This window comes from Oncorhynchus nerka, linkage group LG20 (assembly GCF_034236695.1).
Source record: "Oncorhynchus nerka isolate Pitt River linkage group LG20, Oner_Uvic_2.0, whole genome shotgun sequence".
In the NCBI taxonomy this organism is placed as follows: Eukaryota; Metazoa; Chordata; class Actinopteri; order Salmoniformes; family Salmonidae; genus Oncorhynchus; species Oncorhynchus nerka.
The window spans coordinates 18,882,830-18,902,262 of record NC_088415.1 but is presented as its reverse complement, the minus strand read 5'-3'; the positions used below and the strand labels follow the sequence as shown (position 1 = coordinate 18,902,262).

The 19,433-nt window shown below is 43.7% G+C and overlaps 1 protein-coding gene across 1 annotated transcript in view; it reads right to left on the bottom strand.

Annotated features, from left to right (window-relative positions):
• Window positions 1-15,472, bottom strand: part of samd10b (sterile alpha motif domain containing 10b) — a 157,080-nt gene extending 141,608 nt beyond the window's left edge. The window contains exon 1 of the mRNA XM_029621489.2: window positions 15,211-15,472. Within this exon, the coding sequence (XP_029477349.1) occupies window positions 15,211-15,223 (13 nt within the window). The 5' untranslated portion in view covers window positions 15,224-15,472. The remainder of the gene's footprint in view (window positions 1-15,210) is intronic.
• Window positions 15,473-19,433: the final 3,961 nt, after the last annotated feature.

Here is a 19,433-nt window from a genome sequence, read left to right as displayed (position 1 = left end):
ATCGTCCTATAATTCCTATAATAACTACAACCTAAAACTTCTTACCTGGGAATTTTGAAGACTCATGTTAAAAGGAACCACCAGCTTTCATATATTCTCATGTTCTGAGCAAGGAACTTAAACGTTAGCTTTCCTACATAGCACATATAGCACTTTCACTTTCTTCTCCAACACTTTGTTTTTGCATTATTTAAACCAAATTGAACATGTTTCATTATTTACTTGAGGCTAAATTGATTTTATTGATGTAGAATATTAAGTTAAAATAAGTGTTCATTCAGTATTGTTGTAATTGTCATTACTACAAATAAATAAATAAAAATTGGCTGATTAATCGGTATCTGCTTTTTTGGTCCTCCAATAATCGGTATCGGCGTTGAAAAATCATAATCAATCAACCTATAATATATATATATAAAGTATTCTCTCTCTTCATCCCTCTCCCTCTCTCTCTTTAGTCTGGAACCAGAAACTGCCCCAGCTGTTCACCCTATCCCAGTCCCACTCTCTCTCTCTCCCTCTCTCTCTTTAGTCTGGAACCAGAAACTGCCCCAGCTGTTCACCCTATCCCAGTCCCACTCTCTCTCTCTCCCTCTCTCTCTGTAGTCTGGAACCAGAAACTGCCCCAGCTGTTCACCCTATCCCAGTCCCACTCTCTCTCTCTCCCTCTCTCTCTTTAGTCTGGAACCAGAAACTGCCCCAGCTGTTCACCCTATCCCAGTCCCACTCTCTCTCTCTCCCTCTCTCTCTTTAGTCTGGAACCAGAAACTGCCCCAGCTGTTCACCCTATCCCAGTCCCACTCTCTCTCTCCCTCTCTCTCTTTTAGTCTGGAACCAGAAACTGCCCCAGCTGTTCACCCTATCCCAGTCCCTCTCTCTCTCTCCCTCTCTCTCTGTAGTCTGGAACCAGAAACTGCCCCAGCTGTTCACCCTATCCCAGTCCCACTCTCTCTCTCTCCCTCTCTCTCTTTAGTCTGGAACCAGAAACTGCCCCAGCTGTTCACCCTATCCCAGTCCCACTCTCTCTCTCCCTCTCTCTCTTTAGTCTGGAACCAGAAACTGCCCCAGCTGTTCACCCTATCCCAGTCCCACTCTCTCTCTCTCTCTCTCTTTAGTCTGGAACCAGAAACTGCTCTCTCTCTCTTAGTCTGGAACCAGAAACTGCCCCAGCTGTTCACCCTATCCCAGTCCCACTCTCTCTCTCTCCTCTCTCTCTGTAGTCTGGAACCAGAAACTGCCCCAGCTGTTCACCCTATCCCAGTCCCACTCTCTCTCTCTCCTCTCTCTTAGTCTGGAACCAGAAACTGCCCCAGCTGTTCACCCTATCCCAGTCCCACTCTCTCTCTCCCCTCTCTCTCTGTAGTCTGGAACCAGAAACTGCCCCAGCTGTTCACCCTATCCCAGTCCCACTCTCTCTCTCTCCCTCTCTCTCTGTAGTCTGGAACCAGAAACTGCCCCAGCTGTTCACCCTATCCCAGTCCCACTCTCTCTCTCTCCCTCTCTCTCTGTAGTCTGGAACCAGAAACTGCCCCAGCTGTTCACCCTATCCCAGTCCCACTCTCTCTCTGTAGTCTGGAACCAGAAACTGCCCCAGCTGTTCACCCTATCCCAGTCCCACTCTCTCTCTGTAGTCTGGAACCAGAAACTGCCCCAGCTGTTCACCCTATCCCAGTCCCACTCTCTCTCTTTAGTCTGGAACCAGAAACTGCCCCAGCTGTTCACCCTATCCCAGTCCCACTCTCTCTTCTTTAGTCTGGAACCAGAAACTGTCCCAGCTCACCCTCCCTCTCTCTCTCTCTTTAGTCTGGAACCAGAAACTGCCCCAGCTGTTCACCCTATCCCAGTCCCACTCTCTCTCTCTTTAGTCTGGAACCAGAAACTGCCCCAGCTGTTCACCCTATCCCAGTCCCACTCTCTCTCTTTAGTCTGGAACCAGAAACTGCCCCAGCTGTTCACCCTATCCCAGTCCCACTCTCTCTCTCTCCCTCTCTCTCTTTAGTCTGGAACCAGAAACTGCCCCAGCTGTTCACCCTATCCCAGTCCCACTCTCTCTCTCTCCCTCTCTCTCTGTAGTCTGGAACCAGAAACTGCCCCAGCTGTTCACCCTATCCCAGTCCCACTCTCTCTCTCTCCCTCTCTCTCTTTAGTCTGGAACCAGAAACTGCCCCAGCTGTTCACCCTATCCCAGTCCCACTCTCTGGAACCAGAAACTGCCCCAGCTGTTCACCCTATCCCAGTCCACTCTCTCTCTTTAGTCTGGAACCAGAAACTGCCCCAGCTGTTCACCCTATCCCAGTCTGGAACCAGAAACTGCTCTCTCTCACTCTCTCTCTTTAGTCTGGAACCAGAAACTGTCCCAGCCGTTCTCCCGGTCCCCCCCTCCCTCTCTCTCTCTCTTTAGTCTGGATCCAGAAACTGCCCCAGCTGTTCACCCTATCCCAGTCCCACTCTCTCTCTTTAGTCTGGAACCAGAAACTGTCCCAGCCGTTCTCCCGGTCCCTCTCTCTCTCTCTCTTTAGTCTGGAACCAGAAACTGCCCCAGCTGTTCACCCTATCCCAGTCCCACTCTCTCTCTTGCTTTCTCCCTCCTTCTAATCTGGAACCAGATACTGTCCCAGCCGTTCTCCCTGTCCCTCTCTCTCTTTAGTCTGGAACCAGAAACTGCCCCAGCTGTTCACCCTATCCCAGTCCCACTCTCTCTCCTGCTTTCTCCCTCCATCTAATCTGGAACCAGATACTGTCCCAGCCGTTCTCCCTGTCCCTCTCTCTCTCTCTCTCTCTCTCTCTCTCTCTCTCTCTCTCATTCTCCATCTTTTCTCTTCCTCTGGTCTGGAACCAGATACTGTCCCAGCTGTTCTCCCTGTCCCTATCTCTCTCTCTAGTCTGGAATCAGATACTGCCCCAGCTGTTCTCCCTGTCCCTATCTCTCTCTCTAGTCTTGAATCAGATACTGCCCCAGCTGTTCTCCCTGCCCCCCCCCCTCTCGCACTCCCTCACGTCACTTCATTGCCATATGAGAAGCCATCATCCACCAGCTCATGCCCAGAAAATACAGCTTTAGGGTGAGACTGCTGTGCAGGGTTAGCAACTTTGATGGTGTGTGTGTGTGTGTGTGTGTGTGTGTGTGTGTGTGTGTGTGTGTGTGTGTGTGTGTGTGTGTGTGTACAGTACCAGTCAAAGATTAGACACACCTACTCAATCAAGAGATTTTATTTTATTTGTCTATTTTTACATTGTAGAATAATAGTGAAGACATAAAAACTATGAAATAACAAATATGGAAAACAAATCAAAATATATTTTAGATTCTTCAAAGTAGCCACCCTTTGCCTTGATGACAGCTTTGCACACTCTTGGCATTCTCTCATCCAGCTTCACATGGAATGCTTTTCCAACAGTCTTGAAGGAGTTCCCACATATGCTGTGGAGTCCAGGTCATCTGATACAGCACTCCATCACTCTCCTTCTTGGTCAAACAGCCCTTACACAGCCTGGAGGTGTGTTGGGTCATTGTCCTGTAAAACAAATGATAGTCTCACTAAGCGCAAACCAGATGGGATGGAGTATCGCTGCAGAATGCTGTGGTAGCTATGCTGGTTAAGTGCACCTTGAATTCCAAATAAATCACTGACAGTGTCACCAGCAAAGCACCACCACACTGTCACACCTCCTCCTCCATGCTTCACGTTGGGACCGCACATGCGAAGATCATCCGCTCACCTACTCTGCGTCTCACAAAGACACGGTGGTTGGAACCAAAAATCTCTAATTTGGACTAATCAGACCAAAGGACAGATTTACACGGGTCTAATGCCCACTGCTCGTGTTTCTTGGCCCAAGCAAATCTCTTCTTCTTATTGGTATCCTTTAGTAGTGGTTTCTTTGCAGCAATTCAACCATGAAGGCCTGATTCACACAGTCTCCTCTGAACAGTTGATGTTGAGATGTGTCTGTTTCTTGAACTCTGTGAAGCATTTATTTGGGCTGCAATCTGAGGTTGGTAACTATAATGAACTTCCTCTGTAGCAGAGGTAACTCAGGGTCTTCATTTCCTGTGGCGGTCCTCATGAGAGCCAGTTTCATCACAGCGCTTGATGGGTTTTGCAACTGCACTTAAAGAATCTTTCAAAGTTCTTGAAACTTTCCGGCTTGACTGGAGTTCATGTCTTTAAGTAAAGATGGACTGTCATTTCTCTGCTTATTTGAGCTGTTCTTGCCATAATATGGATTTGGTATTTTACCAAATAGGGCTATCTTCTGTATACCACCCTACCTTGTCACAACACAACGGATTGGCTCAAGCGCATTAAGAAGGAAAGAAATTCCACAAATTAACTTTTAACAAGGCACACCTGTTAATTGAAATGCATTCCAGGTCAATCTCACTAAGCTGTTTGAGAGAATGCCAAGAGTGTGCAAAGCTGTCATCAAGGCAAAGGGTGGCTACTTTGAAGAATCTCAAATATAAAATATATTTTGATTTGTTTAACACTTTTTTGGTTACTAATTGATTCCATATGTGTTATTTCATAGTTTTGATGTCTTCACTATTATTCTACAATGTAGAAAATAGTACAAATAAAGAAAAACCTTGAATGAGTAGGTGTGTCCAAACTTTTGACTGGTACTTGTCTGTCTGTCTGTCTGTCTGTCTGTCTGTCTGTCTGTCTGTCTGTCTGTCTGTCTGTCTGTCTGTCTGTCTGTCTGTCTGTCTGTCTGTCTGTCGTGTGTGTGTGTGTGCGTGTGTGTTTGCGTGTGTGTGTGTAAGTAAGAGGATGAGCCAGACGGATTGGATAACCAGGCTGAACACAGATAAAACACCCTGCTGAGAGAGTGGAAAGGAGGGAGGGGGAAGAAATGTTACAGATGCTGTCAAAAAATACACAAGCATGCAGACACACGAACACACGCACAAATGGCTGTGTCTGTGTCAGAGGGCTGATGCTATAGAGATGGAGAGGGAATCTGTGACATCTGTGACAGAAACTGTGGCATTTGGTCAATAACACTAAAGACATTAAACGCATCCATACATATACAGACAGGAGGCAGCAATACACACACACACACACACACACACACACACACACACACACACACACACAAACGCACACACACATACACACACATACACACACACACCCTTGCAGTCTCCTGTATCACCCTCTAAAGCCACCAAATGGCCAGCCTCCTGCTGGCAACATCAACCAAAGGGAGAAAACAACAAAGAAAGTGTTTGTCTTAGCAAAGCTAACACTAGTTCACCCTTTGAACCCTTTGGCTCTGCCAAACACACACACACACACAATACAGTTTAAGTCTGAAGTTTACATACACTTAGGTTGGAGTCATTGAAACTCGTTTTTCCAATCACTCCACAAATGTCTTGTTAACAAACTATAGTTTTGGCAAGTCGGTTAGGACATCTACTTTGTGCATGAAACAAGTAATTTTTCCAAAAATTGTTTACAAACAGATTATTTAACTTATAATTCACTGTATCACAATTCCAGTGGTTCAAAGGTTTACATACACTAAGTTGTCTGTGCCTTTCAACAGCTTGGAAAATTCAAGAAAATTATGTCTTGGCTTTAGAAGCTTCTGATAGGCTAATTGACATCATTTGAGTAATGTATTTCAAGGCCTACCTTCAAACTCAGTGCCTATTTGCTTGACATTATGGGAAAATCAAAAGAAATCAGCCAAGACCTCAGAAAAAGAATTGTAGACCTCCACAAGTCTGGTTCATCCAAACGCCTGAAGGTACCATGTTCATCTGTACAAACAATAGTACGCAAGTATAAACACCATGGGACCACGCAGCTGTCATACCGCTTAGGAAGGAGACGCGTTCTGTTTCCTAGAGATTAACGTACTTTGGTGTGAAAAGCGCAAATCAATCCCAGAACAACAGCAAAGGACCTTGTGAAGATGCTAGAGGAAACAGGTACAACATTATCTATATCCACAGTAAAACGAGTCCTATATCGACATAATCTGAAAGGCCGCTCAGCAAGGAAGAAACCACTGCTCCAAAACTGCCATAAAAAAGCCAGACTACGGTTTGCAACTGCACATGGGGACAAAGATCATACTTTTTGGAGAAATGTGCTCTGGTCTGATGAAATAAAAGTATAACTGTTTGGCCATAATGACCATCGTTATGCTTGGAGGAAAAAGGGGGAGTCTTGCAAGCCGAAGGACACCACCCCAACCGTGAAGCAAGGGGGTGGCAGCATCATGTTGTGGGTGTGCTTTGCTGCAGGAGGGACTGGTGCACTTCACAAAATAGATGGCATCATGAGGAATTAAAAATTATGTGGATATATTGAAGCAACATCTCAAGACATCAGTCAGGAAGTTAAAGCTTGGTCGCAAATGGGTCTTCCAAATGGACAATGACCCCAAGCACACTTTCAAAGTTGTGTGTGCGAGCAAGCAGGCCTACAAACCTGACTCAGTTACACCAGCTCTGTCAGGAGGAATGGGCCAAAATTCACACAACTTATTGTGGAAAGCTTGTGGAAGGCTACCCAAAAGGTTTGACCCAAGTTAAACAATTTAAAGGCAATGCTACCAAATACTAATTGAGTGTATGTAATCTTCTGACCCACTGCTGGGAATGTGATGAAAGAAATAAAAGCTGAAATAAATCATTTTCTCTCTACTATTATTCAGAAATGTCACATTCTTAAAATAAAGTGATGATCCTAACTGACCAAAGACAGGGAATTTTTACTCAGATTAAATGTCAGGAATTGTGAAAATGTGAGTTTAAATGTATTTGGCTAAGGTGTATGTAAACTTCCGACTTCAACTGTACCCTCCCTCACACACACATATATACACACACACACCCCTGTTCTGTATATGACAGGATTAGTGTGTGTTACATGGTTGCGTGGGCAGATGACTGTGTGATATGATCTGCCCTGTGGAGAGTGTGTTAAAGACATGAGAAGCCTTGAGGAAAGGGTCACGCCTTTAGCTACATTGTGGATACCGAACAACATACAGTGTCTCACACAGACAGTACCGTAGCTCTATTTTAACAAAACTAACACTGGGTTTTGGGTTTGGGTGGGGTTCTGGGTTCTGATGAATAAACAAGTTGTGGGTGTGCTCCATCAGAATGTGCTCCATCAGAACGTGCTCCATCAGAACGTGCTCCATCAGAACGTGCTCCATCAGAACGTGCTCCATCAGAATGTGCTCCATCAGAATGTGCTCCATCAGAACATGCTCCATCAGAACGTGCTCCATCAGAACGTGCTCCATCAGAACGTGCTCCATCAGAATGTGCTCCATCAGAACGTGCTCCATCAGAACGTGCTCCATCAGAATGTGCTCCATCAGAATGTGCTCCATCAGAACGTGCTCCATCAGAACGTGCTCCATCAGAATGTGCTCCATCAGAATGTGCTCCATCAGAACGTGCTCCATCAGAATGTGCTCCATCAGAACGTGCTCCATCAGAATGTGCTCCATCAGAACGTGCTCCATCAGAACGTGCTCCATCAGAATGTGCTCCATCAGAACGTGCTCCATCAGAACGTGCTCCATGGTGAAATATGTGGTTCGCATTAGGTTGTGTATTTACTGTATGTTATGTTGCCTTGGAGTCAACTCCAATTCCAGTGTTAGTCCGTTTTAGTTTGTTAAATTGCTTACAGAAACAAAATAATCAAATGAAGACCTATCCCATCTTTGATAAATAGGTTAACTTGAACCCATCTGCAGTCTACATTGTTGTAAGTAATTGCATGTCTTCAATAGCATTCACACTGATATAGAGGCTAGGCCTACCGTAAATTACATTATGGATGAACAAGTACATGCCAAACATTGTCAATGCAAGATTACATTTATTATTGATAAGTCCTAAAATGAGAATTAATAATTCAATTCAAATTCTAAACAAGACAAAAAACTACTTGTTTTAAATAGATATTGTCTCACTTACAGGCACCATCATTTCTTCTGGTGGGCATTTAATATTAAAACAACGCAGACTAGCCATGTACGTAAGACCATCCATGAAGTAATGTGGGCCTGCCTACAATGCACAGGAAAAAAGGGACCGTCAGCTCACTGTTTTACTCCTCTCAAACTTTGTTTTTTAATCAAGCTTTGGTGATTAAGTAGTCTCAGGAGCCAAACCCGTTATCGACAGACTTGACTACTTCGCGATTGCATTGGGCAGACAAAAAATGCCTTAATTGAGAGGAGGGGAGGCTATGCTTGGTTTTTAATCACATAAAATTAAATAGGACAAACATTTGTTTTTTAATGTTTCTAAAGTATACAGGCACCAAAGGCACATTAGACTATTCTTGTTCCATGTCATATGGGCAGTGTGCGTCACGGCTGGATAAGCTGCGTTGACAACCTACCAAAAGGTAAAAGGCCTCCTGCAGGGATGGGGGCTGGAATTAAAAATAAATGTAATAAAAATATAGGACAAAACACACATCACGACAAGAGAGACAACACTACATAAAGAGAGACCTAAGACAACAACATAGCATGGCAGAAGCACATGACAACACAGCATGGTAGCAACACAACACGGCAGCAGAACAACATGGTAGCAGCACAAAACAGGGTACAAACATTATTGGGCACAGACAACAGTACAAAGGGCAAGAAGGTAGAGACAACAATACATGACACAAAGCAGCCACAACTGTCAGTAAGAGTGTCCATGATTGAGTCTTTGAATGAAGAGATTGAGATAAAACTGTCCAGTTTGAGTGTTTGTTGCAGCTCGTTCCAGTCACTAGCTGCAGCGAACTGAAAAGAGGAGCGACCCAGGGATGTGTGTGCTTTGGGGACCTTTAACAGAATGTGACTGGCAGAACGGGTGTTGTATGTGGAGGATGAGGGCTGCAGTAGACATGTCAGATAGGGGGGAGTGAGATCTAAGAGGGTTTTATAAATAAGCAACAACCAGTGGGTCTTGCGACGGCTACACAGAGATGACCAGTTTACAGAAGAGTATAGAGTGCAGTGATGTGTCCTATAAGGAGCATTTGTGGCAAATCTGATGGCCGAATGGTAAAGAACATCTAGCCTCTCGAGAGCACCCTTACCTGCTCATCTATAAATTACGTCTCCATAATCTAGCATGGGTAGGATGATCATCTGAATCAGGGTTAGTTTGGCAGCTGGGGTGAAAGAGGAGCGATTACGATAGAGGAAATCAAGTCTACATTTAACTTTAGCCTGCAGCTTTGGTATGTACTGAGAGAAGGTCAGTGTACCATCTAGCAATACTCCCAAGTACTTGTTTGAGGTGATTACCTCAAGCTCTAAACCCTCAGAGGTAGTAATCACACCTGTGGGGAGAGGGGCATTCTTCTTACCAAACCACATGACCTTTGTTTTGGAGGTGTTCAGAACAAGGTTAAGGGCAGAGAAAGCTTGTTGGACACTAAGAAAGCTTTGTTGTAGAGCATTTAACACAAACTCCGGGGAGGGGCCAGCTGAGTATAAGACTGTATCATCTACATATAAATGGATGAGAGAGCTTCTTACTGCCTGAGCAATATTGTTGATTTAAATTGAGAAAAGCGTGGGGCCTAGGATCGAGCCTTGGGGTACACCCTTGGTGACAGGCAGTGGCTGAGACAGCAGATGTCCTGACTTTATACACTGCGCTCTTTGAGAGAGGTAGTTAGCAAACCAGGCCAAAGACCCCTCAGATACACCAATACTCCTTATCCGGCCCACAAGAATGGAATGGTCTACCGTATCAAAAGCTTTGGCCAAGTCATAAAAATAGCAGCACAACATTGCTTAGAATCGAGGGCAATGGGGACATCGTTGAAGACCTTAAAGGTTGCAGTGACACATCCATAACCTGAGTGGAAACCAGATTGCATACCAGAGAGAATACTATAGACATCAAGAAAGCCCGTCAGTTGATTATTGACAAGTTTTTACAACACATTTGATAAACAGGGCAAAATAGAAATAGGCCTATAACAGTTAGGATTATAAGTGATATAGTGATATAAATTATATAAGATGGCGCCGAAGAGGATGGTTGACATTTTACATGCTCCTAACCAACTGTGCTATTTTGTTAGTTTTTATGCGTTGTTTGTTGCTGCTACCGCCTCTTATGACCGAAAATAACTTCTGCCCATCAGAACTGAGATTACTCACCAAGAACTGGAAGAATATTTTTCCTTTAATGAGTCCAACGAGAAGGAAAGGGGAAGCAACCTTAAAGAAGGGGCAGCAACCTTAAAGAAGGGGCAGCAACCTTAAAGAAGAAAGGATCTAAACCATCTGGCACAGATGTTTTTGGGGGGTTTAGGGAGCACCTTTAGCACCTCGGACTCAGTGACTGCCTGCAGGGAGAAACTTTGCAGAGTGGCAGGGGGGAAATAGGGAGGATCATCAGGGCTAGTTGCATTAGAAGGGGTGGGAGATGAGGAAATGTTGGACGGGCAAGGAGGCATGACTGAGCCAAATAGGAATCCTGTCTTATGAAGTGGTGATTAAAGAGCTCAGCCATGTGCTTCATGTCAGTAACAACCACATCATCAACTTTAAGAGACATGTGCAGCTGTGAGGAGGAGGGTTTATTCTCCAGGTCTTTAACCATTTTCCAGAACTTCTTGGGGTTAGACCCACAGAGAGAAAACTGCTCCTTAATTAATGTAACTTTAACTAACTTTGGCCTTCCAGATAGCCTGAGTGCCTTTCGCCAAATGCAATTATTGAGGTGGAGTAACTCCGCAAGATCACGGTCGGAGCAGGGACTGAACCTGTTTTCTATTCTCATTTTATTTATGGGGGCATATCACTGAAAATATCAAAAAGGAAGGTCCAAGATTCTTCGACGGAGGGGCTCAAGCTGATTCTATACCAATTTACAGAGACCAGGTCATGAAGGAAGGCTTGCTCATTAAAGTTTTTTTAGCAAGCGTCTATGACAAATCAGGACAGGATGTTTCACTGAGCGAACAGTTCGCCAGGTGGAATAAAGAAGCAGTGCTTTATTTCTGGAGGTAGATGTATTGTATAAAATGCCTCTGGATTTGGGAGGGGTAGCCTGTGAGACTCCTGCCATGTGTTGGGCTCAAAGGCTTCGACACCTTTCACTTCGCGCCTCAGTGCTAATTGAAGTTGTTTCTGGTCTGTCCAAAATCAGGTTGTAGGCTTGGAGTTTTGATCTGAAGTGAAGGTTATGCTGTGGAGGGTAGCATCCTGTATATATCCCTCCTGAAAAATCCAAGTTTATCTAACTCCAAAACTATCTTATTGTTAAAAACATGTTGAAAAATGTGAGTTCACATGCAGCTGTAAGAGCTCACATGCAGCTGTGTGCTTTAATTTAGCATACAGTCCATATAAAAGTAAATATATTAGTGTAATGTATTGTCTTGCCTTTTGAAAATGAAAGATAGCTTCAGACTAGACATTACTCACTCAGTATTTTCAGGTTTCTGTTTGTTTGCCAGAGCATTTGCTGTATAGCTTGGGAAAAATAGTCCAAAATCAGGTTGTAGGTCTGGAGTTTTGATTTGGAGTGAATATTATGTTGTAGAGGGTAGCATCCTGTATGTGTCCCTGCCAAAAAATACATGTTTATATAACTCTAAATCTAAAAATAAATAAAAAAAACATGCTGAAAAATCTGGTCATGACCTCTCTCTCTCTCTGTACTCTGTCTCTACTAAAGGACACCAATAATAAGAAGAGACTTCCTTGAGCCAAGAAACACGAGCAATGGACATCAGACCGGTGGAAATCTTTCCTACCCCAGCAATCTGCAGCGATACGCCACCACATCTTGTTTGCGCTTAGTGGGACTATCATTTGTTTTTCAACAGGACAATGAACCAAAACACACCAAAAAAAATGTACCTGGTGTTAGGGCTGGAAAATGCCAGTGAGACAGTTTTTACATGATGAAAATGCAATTAATGTGCATTTGACACTAGCACCGCCTTACGCCAGCTGAAAATAGAACCCTATGTCTGGGAGGCTGTTTGAATAGATAAACCAGGCCTCCTGTGTCCGTTCTGGAGTGTGAAGTCATGAGCTCTAGGTGTTGTCTACTGCGTAGAAACCTAGCGGTGCCAAAAGCCCTGGTCTGCCCTAGAAAACCTGTGTAAATTACGAAAGCCCTGGTCTGCCCTAGAAAACCTGTGTAAATTACGAAAGCCCTGGTCTGCCCTAGAAAACCTGTGTAAATTACGAAAGCCAGAACACCCAAATGTATTGATTTTTTTCTGGACGTTTTGGCCTCTAAAATGTGTTTATTACGATCAAGTTCAATCCCCAGGGTGAATTATTTTAAAGTTCGCTACAAATCTGGATATTTAATGAAATAGTGGTCTGTTCTAACTACTACATTTGTCATCACACAGGACCACGTGCTGGCACAGACTAATCATGGCCCGACAGGCTATGAGGAGCACTCTTTGCACGTGCACCTAAAGGGTTGTGGTGTGCCAGATGAGAGCACGCCTGTCAAGTGGAGATAAAGGGGCTGACCAATGTCTATGGGGTCTCTAGTATTGACGCCGAAGTCATGTAGCAGCGTTGGGTTGACTCTTTCAGGCAGGATGAAAACAACGACATCCTTTGCTAGTTCCTTTGCTAGTTACGGCCAATTTCCCCATGATCCTTAGCAGGTTGTTTTGGTGCCATTCAGCTCCATTCAGCAATACAGCGTGCTTCAAAATCAAATACTTCCAGCTTCATGCGTCATCAGGAATTTCCAAAGGAATATGTGGATGACATCAGTGCTATAACTATCTACAGGTTTTAATACCTATGAGATAAACACACACTTTCAGTCAGAGGCTAACAGTACATGGGTTGGTTATTATATTAGCTAACTACTGAATGGCCACTGACTCTAGATCAAAACTACCAGCTCCGGTCAGAGAACTGTAAAAGATTACAGTTGTACAACCAGCATCAGTTGTAATAACTATCAAATTAATCTCCTCTTTTGACTAAATCAAAATGGAATTGACCACAACTCTGGACACAACCTCTCCAGGAGTGTGTCTTTCAGTCCACACAGCCACAGACACAGATATGGAGAGAAGAGGTTGGGAGGAGTGTGTGTGTGTGTGTGTGTGTGTGTGTGTGTGTGTGTGTGTGTGTGTGTGTGTGTGTGTGTGTGTGTGTGTGTGTGTGTGTGTGTGTGTGTGTATGTGTGTGTGTGTGTGCATGCCTGTGTGTGTGTGTGCATGCCTGTGTGTGTGTGTGTGCATGTGTGTGTGTGTGTGTGTGTGTGTGTGTGTGTGTGTGTGTGTGTGTGTGTGTGTGTGTGTGCTTGCGTGTATGTGTGTGTGTGCGTGCATGCGTGTGTGTGTGTGTGTGTGTGTGTGTGTGTGTGTGTGTGTGTGTGTGTGTGTGTGTGCGTGCGTGCGTGAAAACACACACACACACCCTCTTGCCTGCTGGGCTTACCCATGCCTGTTTGTGGTGTGAAATAGGGGAGAAAGGGGTTCTAAGCCCAGCAGTGCTGCTCTCTCTCTGATAAGGGCCTTCTTTACACACACCGTGTGCTGCTTTTCACACAGGGACAATCAGTTGGGAGAAATGTTCAATGGAGAAAATTGTGTCAAGATTTGTCCGCACTTGTATTGTTGTGCCTATGAGACGTGATGATACAATCAGATGTCTTTGGACATCTCACCAACCTGATAACTTCAACTCTCCTATGAGACGTGACGATAAGGCCAGATGTCTTTGGAGACAACAGTGTTTAATTCTAATTCAGGCATGGTAACTAGGTGAGCCTTCTCTGAGCAAATCAGTGACACGGATCAATGAAGTGACTCCCAGAGACAACCAACAGACACTGTGGTTCCTGAGTCTGCAGGACTAGAGTTGCCAACCCCTGGTTTGACAAAGCCTTCATATACCAAGACTACCCAAACTCATTAAAGATACAGTTGCACACACACAAACACACACACACACACACACAGTAACACCATTGTGCTAGGGTCAGCGGTGCAAAATGAATGATGCTTAAGTAAACTTCAGATGAATTATAGATAGGACAATATGTCTCTGTGCTGCAGCCTACCTCTACCTGCAGCCATGTTAATGAGGTGCTAACCTGCTCCAGCAGAGAAAGGGAGAGACTGACCTGACACTGCACTGGACTGAAGGGAAGAACATCACTGACTACCGGATTATTCCTCTAATTACTCATTTAGCTAGTGGCTAGTATGATACTGTCCTACAGACAGTATAGTGAAGAGAGAAGAATCACCATCTCAATGTCTAATGTCGGATAGAATTAAATCAAACCAAATGAAGAGTGCTAGATATGCTACCTATTTCAATGAATCCCAAAGAAACCTCAAGTTATAATCAAGTAATGGTGTATTAGGATAGGCTATATGCTACCATTGGCTGTAAAAGGAAGCAGAAAATATGCTGCCAAATTATTAACCAAAACTTTAGGAATGGAACAAATGAATTTATCCAGTACCCATCCATCCCGTCGGAGGACCACTGTGAACAGTTCAACCGCTGCGAAATCCCCTCTGCTTTCCTGTCAGAACCACAATGAAACCCGCCCTATGGACAAGGGTCATGCGCTTCTCACGAAGACGGATGGACGGACATGGAGTATCTTGAGTGGGCCGTGGGCTAACGAATCAATTATTCAAACCATTAACAATGTGCTAAATAGAGAAATCTCCTAAATACGAATCTGGATAAGCTATTCCGGAACACCATGACAGCGTTCACCCATGAAAACCCAATAGGACAGTCAAGCTCCTTATGAAAGAGAACTTAATGGACTGAGGCTTGTGTCAGTACACAAACCTCACCAGGCGGACATACAGTGACCAAGTACTGACATACCAGTTCAAACTTCCTAGAAATGTCAACATGAGAAATCAGAACATTGCTCTGAGGGGAACTGTAAAAGACAATGTACTACGTTATTTCTCCTATATGGCTGTTGACCTTTACGCAGAAAGTCCCCCAGTTTATTGACATCGTAATACATCCACCCTAATAAGCTGAGCAAACATGATGTTATTGATGTTGAAAATATACCCCCCACAACCGATCTGGGGAAAAAAGAAGCCCCTATTGATTTAACCTTAATACAAATATACACAGCCAATTACAAATATCCTTATCTCTGTTTAAGAAAAGGTAGACCAATGATTTAAATGAGTAGTTTCATGAATGAAACAGCGCTCTTACCGTCCACAGCCATAGTCGGTCTCAGTGTGTATCTCTCCGTGGTTGCCTCAGTAATTGTCTCCCATTGCTTCTGTATCTGTCTGGCTAGCAGAGAGTATGCGCGTGAGAGACCGCGCGATTTGGCAGTAGGCTACTGCGCGCGCTTGTGTGTGTGTAGCTGTGTGTGAGGACCGGTGAAGACTACACGGACAGATAGTCACAGCACACGGTCTCACCCGATCGTTTGTTTTCGGTAGTCCGCTGCCAACCGACGCCGTTGCTGTTAACTCCTCACCTTTTTCGTACATGACTACGCCGAGAAACAAAAGGTCACCATTAAACACCCGCGAGTGCGCTGACATTGCGCACGCACCCACTCTAGGCTATGAGATGGTTTATGCAGGCTACAAGATGAAGCCTTAGATAAATTAATACATTCTGTAAAAATGAAACGTCCATTCAAATAGAACAGAAAATATGTATCAATTGGGGTAAGACCATAATATTACACAACAGTATTTTATTGAACTCTCATTTTCCTTTCCTGTGTAATCTTTCTCAATGGCTGCAATTACCAAGATAGAAGTTATATAGCCTAGGCTATTGGGAGTTCATTAAAAAAAAACTTTTTTTTAACGAGACAAGTCAGTTAAGAACAAATTCTTATTTTACAACGACGGCCTACCCCTGAAGTACCTTAACCCGGACGACCCTGGGCCAATTGTGCGCCACCCTATGGGACATTTGGTTAGATTCAAGAATAATCAAATGAATTGAACCAAGATAATTCATTCCAGACATTGTGTTGTTACAGTAAATAGATGTGTCTGATCACAGAGGATGTCTGGACCTAGTTGTTCATCAACAGGATCCGTGTCTCCTGAAGGAAAGAATCGGGATGAGAGGAGAGAAAAACATGAGTTGAGAACGCCAGATGGTCAAAGTAAGACCTGAAGCCCTCAGCTTGACTTCTGCAGCTGCATTGACATTGGAAGACCTGCATTTCAACTACTTATCTAAATGTAATAATAACACCAACAACAATAATATAATAATAACAATATATGCCATATAATATTGGCATATATTAACATATGCCAAACACCATGCTATACCAAATGAGCACCAGAAAATCTCTGTCTCTGCATGACTAGAACGCTACTGGCCATCATCTCTGTGGATGAAGAATAACAGGATACACTGCACAAAGGCCAAAGAAAGAAGAGAAAGAAAGTGGAGAAAGTCTGTTTAAATTTCATCTGTCAACTCAGTGTGCTAATTGAGGGTGTGGGTTTTCAGATGTAAGATGCCAGCTATGGAGCATTAGTGGTTTTTGTTGTACAGCACAGAGATCTAAGTTTTAAAGACTTCAAGGAATGTGAGTGCCTGTAGAATATAATCTCCTTGGTGATAACAAACAACATAGGACAAGGTACTGGTTCTCCCATCACGGCTTCACCACAATATATATGCTTAGAGTTGGTTCACGCACCGGTGCGTCAATCTAAGTAACATAATAAATAAATCCCAATTGAAATCCGTAATTTTAAGAGATATCTTTCTTTTTTTGCATTGGATGTGTCTATATCCATCGCATCCTCTGATGTCTCAGCCTCCAGTATTTATGCTGCAGTAGTTTATGTGTCGGGGGGCTAGTGTCAGTTTGTTATATCTGGAGTACTTTTCCTGTCCTATTCGGTGTCCTGTGTGAATTTAAGTGTGCTTTCTCTAATTCTCTCTTTCTCTCTTTCTTTCTCTCTCTCGGAGGACCTGAGCCCTAGGACCATGCCCCAGGACTACCTGACATGATGACTCCTTGCTGTCCCCAGTCCACCTGGCCGTGCTGCTGCTCCAGTTTCAACTGTTCTGCCTTATTATTATTTGACCATGCTGGTCATTTATGAACATTTGAACATCTTGGCCATGTTCTGTTATAATCTCCACCCGGCACAGCCAGAAGAGGACTGGCCACCCCACATAGCCTGGTTCCTCTCTAGGTTTCTTCCTAGGTTTTGGCCTTTCTAGGGAGTTTTTCCTAGCCACCGTGCTTCTACACCTGCATTGCTTGCTGTTTGGGGTTTTAGGCTGGGTTTCTGTACAGCACTTTGAGATATCAGCTGATGTACGAAGGGCTATATAAATAAATTTGATTTGATCTTAATCTTCTATTTCTAGCCACCGTGCTTCTACACCTGCATTGCATGCTGTTTGGGGTTTTAGGCTGGGTTTCTGTACAGCACTTTGAGATATCAGCTGATGTATGAAGGGCTAAAAAATGCATTTGATTTGATTTGATTTGTCGTACTTTCGCATCTGCGGTGAAAGGTGGAAGAGCTAGATAGGTATTTGTCAGACAATGAGACACCCCAGAAAACGGTTCTTCTCACGAAAACGTCTGTAGTGTCCGAATGGTTTGACCTACAAACTATTGACCACTCTATGGAAATGAGAGACTGTCACAAACACAATGGTGTTCTCTGTTTTGCTTTAAGACCCCCACAAGTGCCACAGGACTAGTCTGGAGGTTATTGGTACCGGTTTTAAAAAATACATGGAAGTATGAAGGTACTGTTATGCCAACCCAAAAAAGGGGTTAAGTATGTGTTACTCATTCCAGGGTTTTTCTTTATTTTTTACTATTTTGTACATTGCAGAATAATAGTGAAGACGTAATAAAATATAATTAAAAAACACATGAAATCATGCATTAACAAACAAAAATATACTTTAGAATTTAGATTATTCAAATTAGCCACCCTTTGCCTTGATGAAAGCTTTGCACACTCTTGGAATTCTCTCAACCAGCTTCATGAGGTAGTCAGCTAGAATGCATTTCAATTAACAGTCTTGACGACACAGTCAGTGATTTATTTAAAATTCAAGGCACATTTAACCAGCATGGATATCACATCATTCTGCAGCGATATGCCATCCCATCTGGTTTGCACTTAGTGGGACTATCATTTGTTTTTCAACAGGACAATGACCCAAAATACACCTCCATGCTGTGTAAGGGCTTTTTGACCAAGAAGAAGGGTGATGGAGTGCTGCATCAGATGACCTGGCCTCCACAATCACCCGACCTCAAACCAATGAGATGGTTTGGGATGGGTTGGACTGCAGAGTGAAGGAAAAGCAGCCATCAAATGCTCAGCATATGTGGGAACTCCTTCAAGCCTGTTGGAAAAGCATTCATGAAGCTGGTTGAGAGAATGCTGAGAGTGTGCAATGTTGCCATCAAGGCAAAGGGTGGCTACTTTGAAGAATCTCAAATATGAAATATATTTTGATTTGTTTAACACTTTTTTGGTTATAGGACTAACACTTCAAAACCTTGTTTCTTATGTCACGAACCGGCTCTTAGCCCATAATCACAAGGGAGACAACGCAAAGATAAAGGAATAACAAAACATTTTATATATTAATTAAAGTAAACTGTATACAATTAACAATGGTGTGTTGTCAGTAATCAGTAGTGTAACTGAGTGGTTGTGTGCATAGATTGTGATAATGAGGGGTGTTGAGAGGTGCCAAAACAAACAAGCCACAAAATGCCACAACCAAAAACAACAGTGTGTCTACATGGAGAGAGTCTCCTCAATATATGGGGGAAAGGTGTATTTATCCTCGGGACACACCCAAGCCTAGGTGTGTCCCATTTGGCTGACAACCCTCTCGGCTCCACCAATAACCTATTAAGAAAAACAAGAACAAAGAGAAAGAATTTGGCAGACAGAGTGGGAGGGTCGTTTTTGCCATCACTCATGCACTGGACTCGTGTGAACAAGAACACACATGAACAAACATGCATTACTGTAACGTGCACACACACACACACACACACACACACACACACACACACACACACACACACACACACACACACACACACAGGACCTGTTTCAAGAGGTGACAGTTTGGACATCCTGTCCTGTAACGAGTTCAACCAATCTATCTTTAACTGTCCAGTAAATAATGAATCAGATGGAACATCATGTGCTGAGATCATCAGTGTCTGTTCCAAACTGTTACCCCAGTGTGTCTCTCCACAAGATGGTGAACTGCATCCTGTAACTAGTTTAGTTTCCAGACCGGTAGCTTGGCAGGCAGGGCTATCCTGTGAGCTAACTAACAGACGACAGATTAAACTTTCATCATGTCTTGTTCAGTCATATGGCCGGCCATCGTCATGCCAACACATCTCTGCTCCGTTACCCTGACAACGTCAAACCCTACCAAGGGAG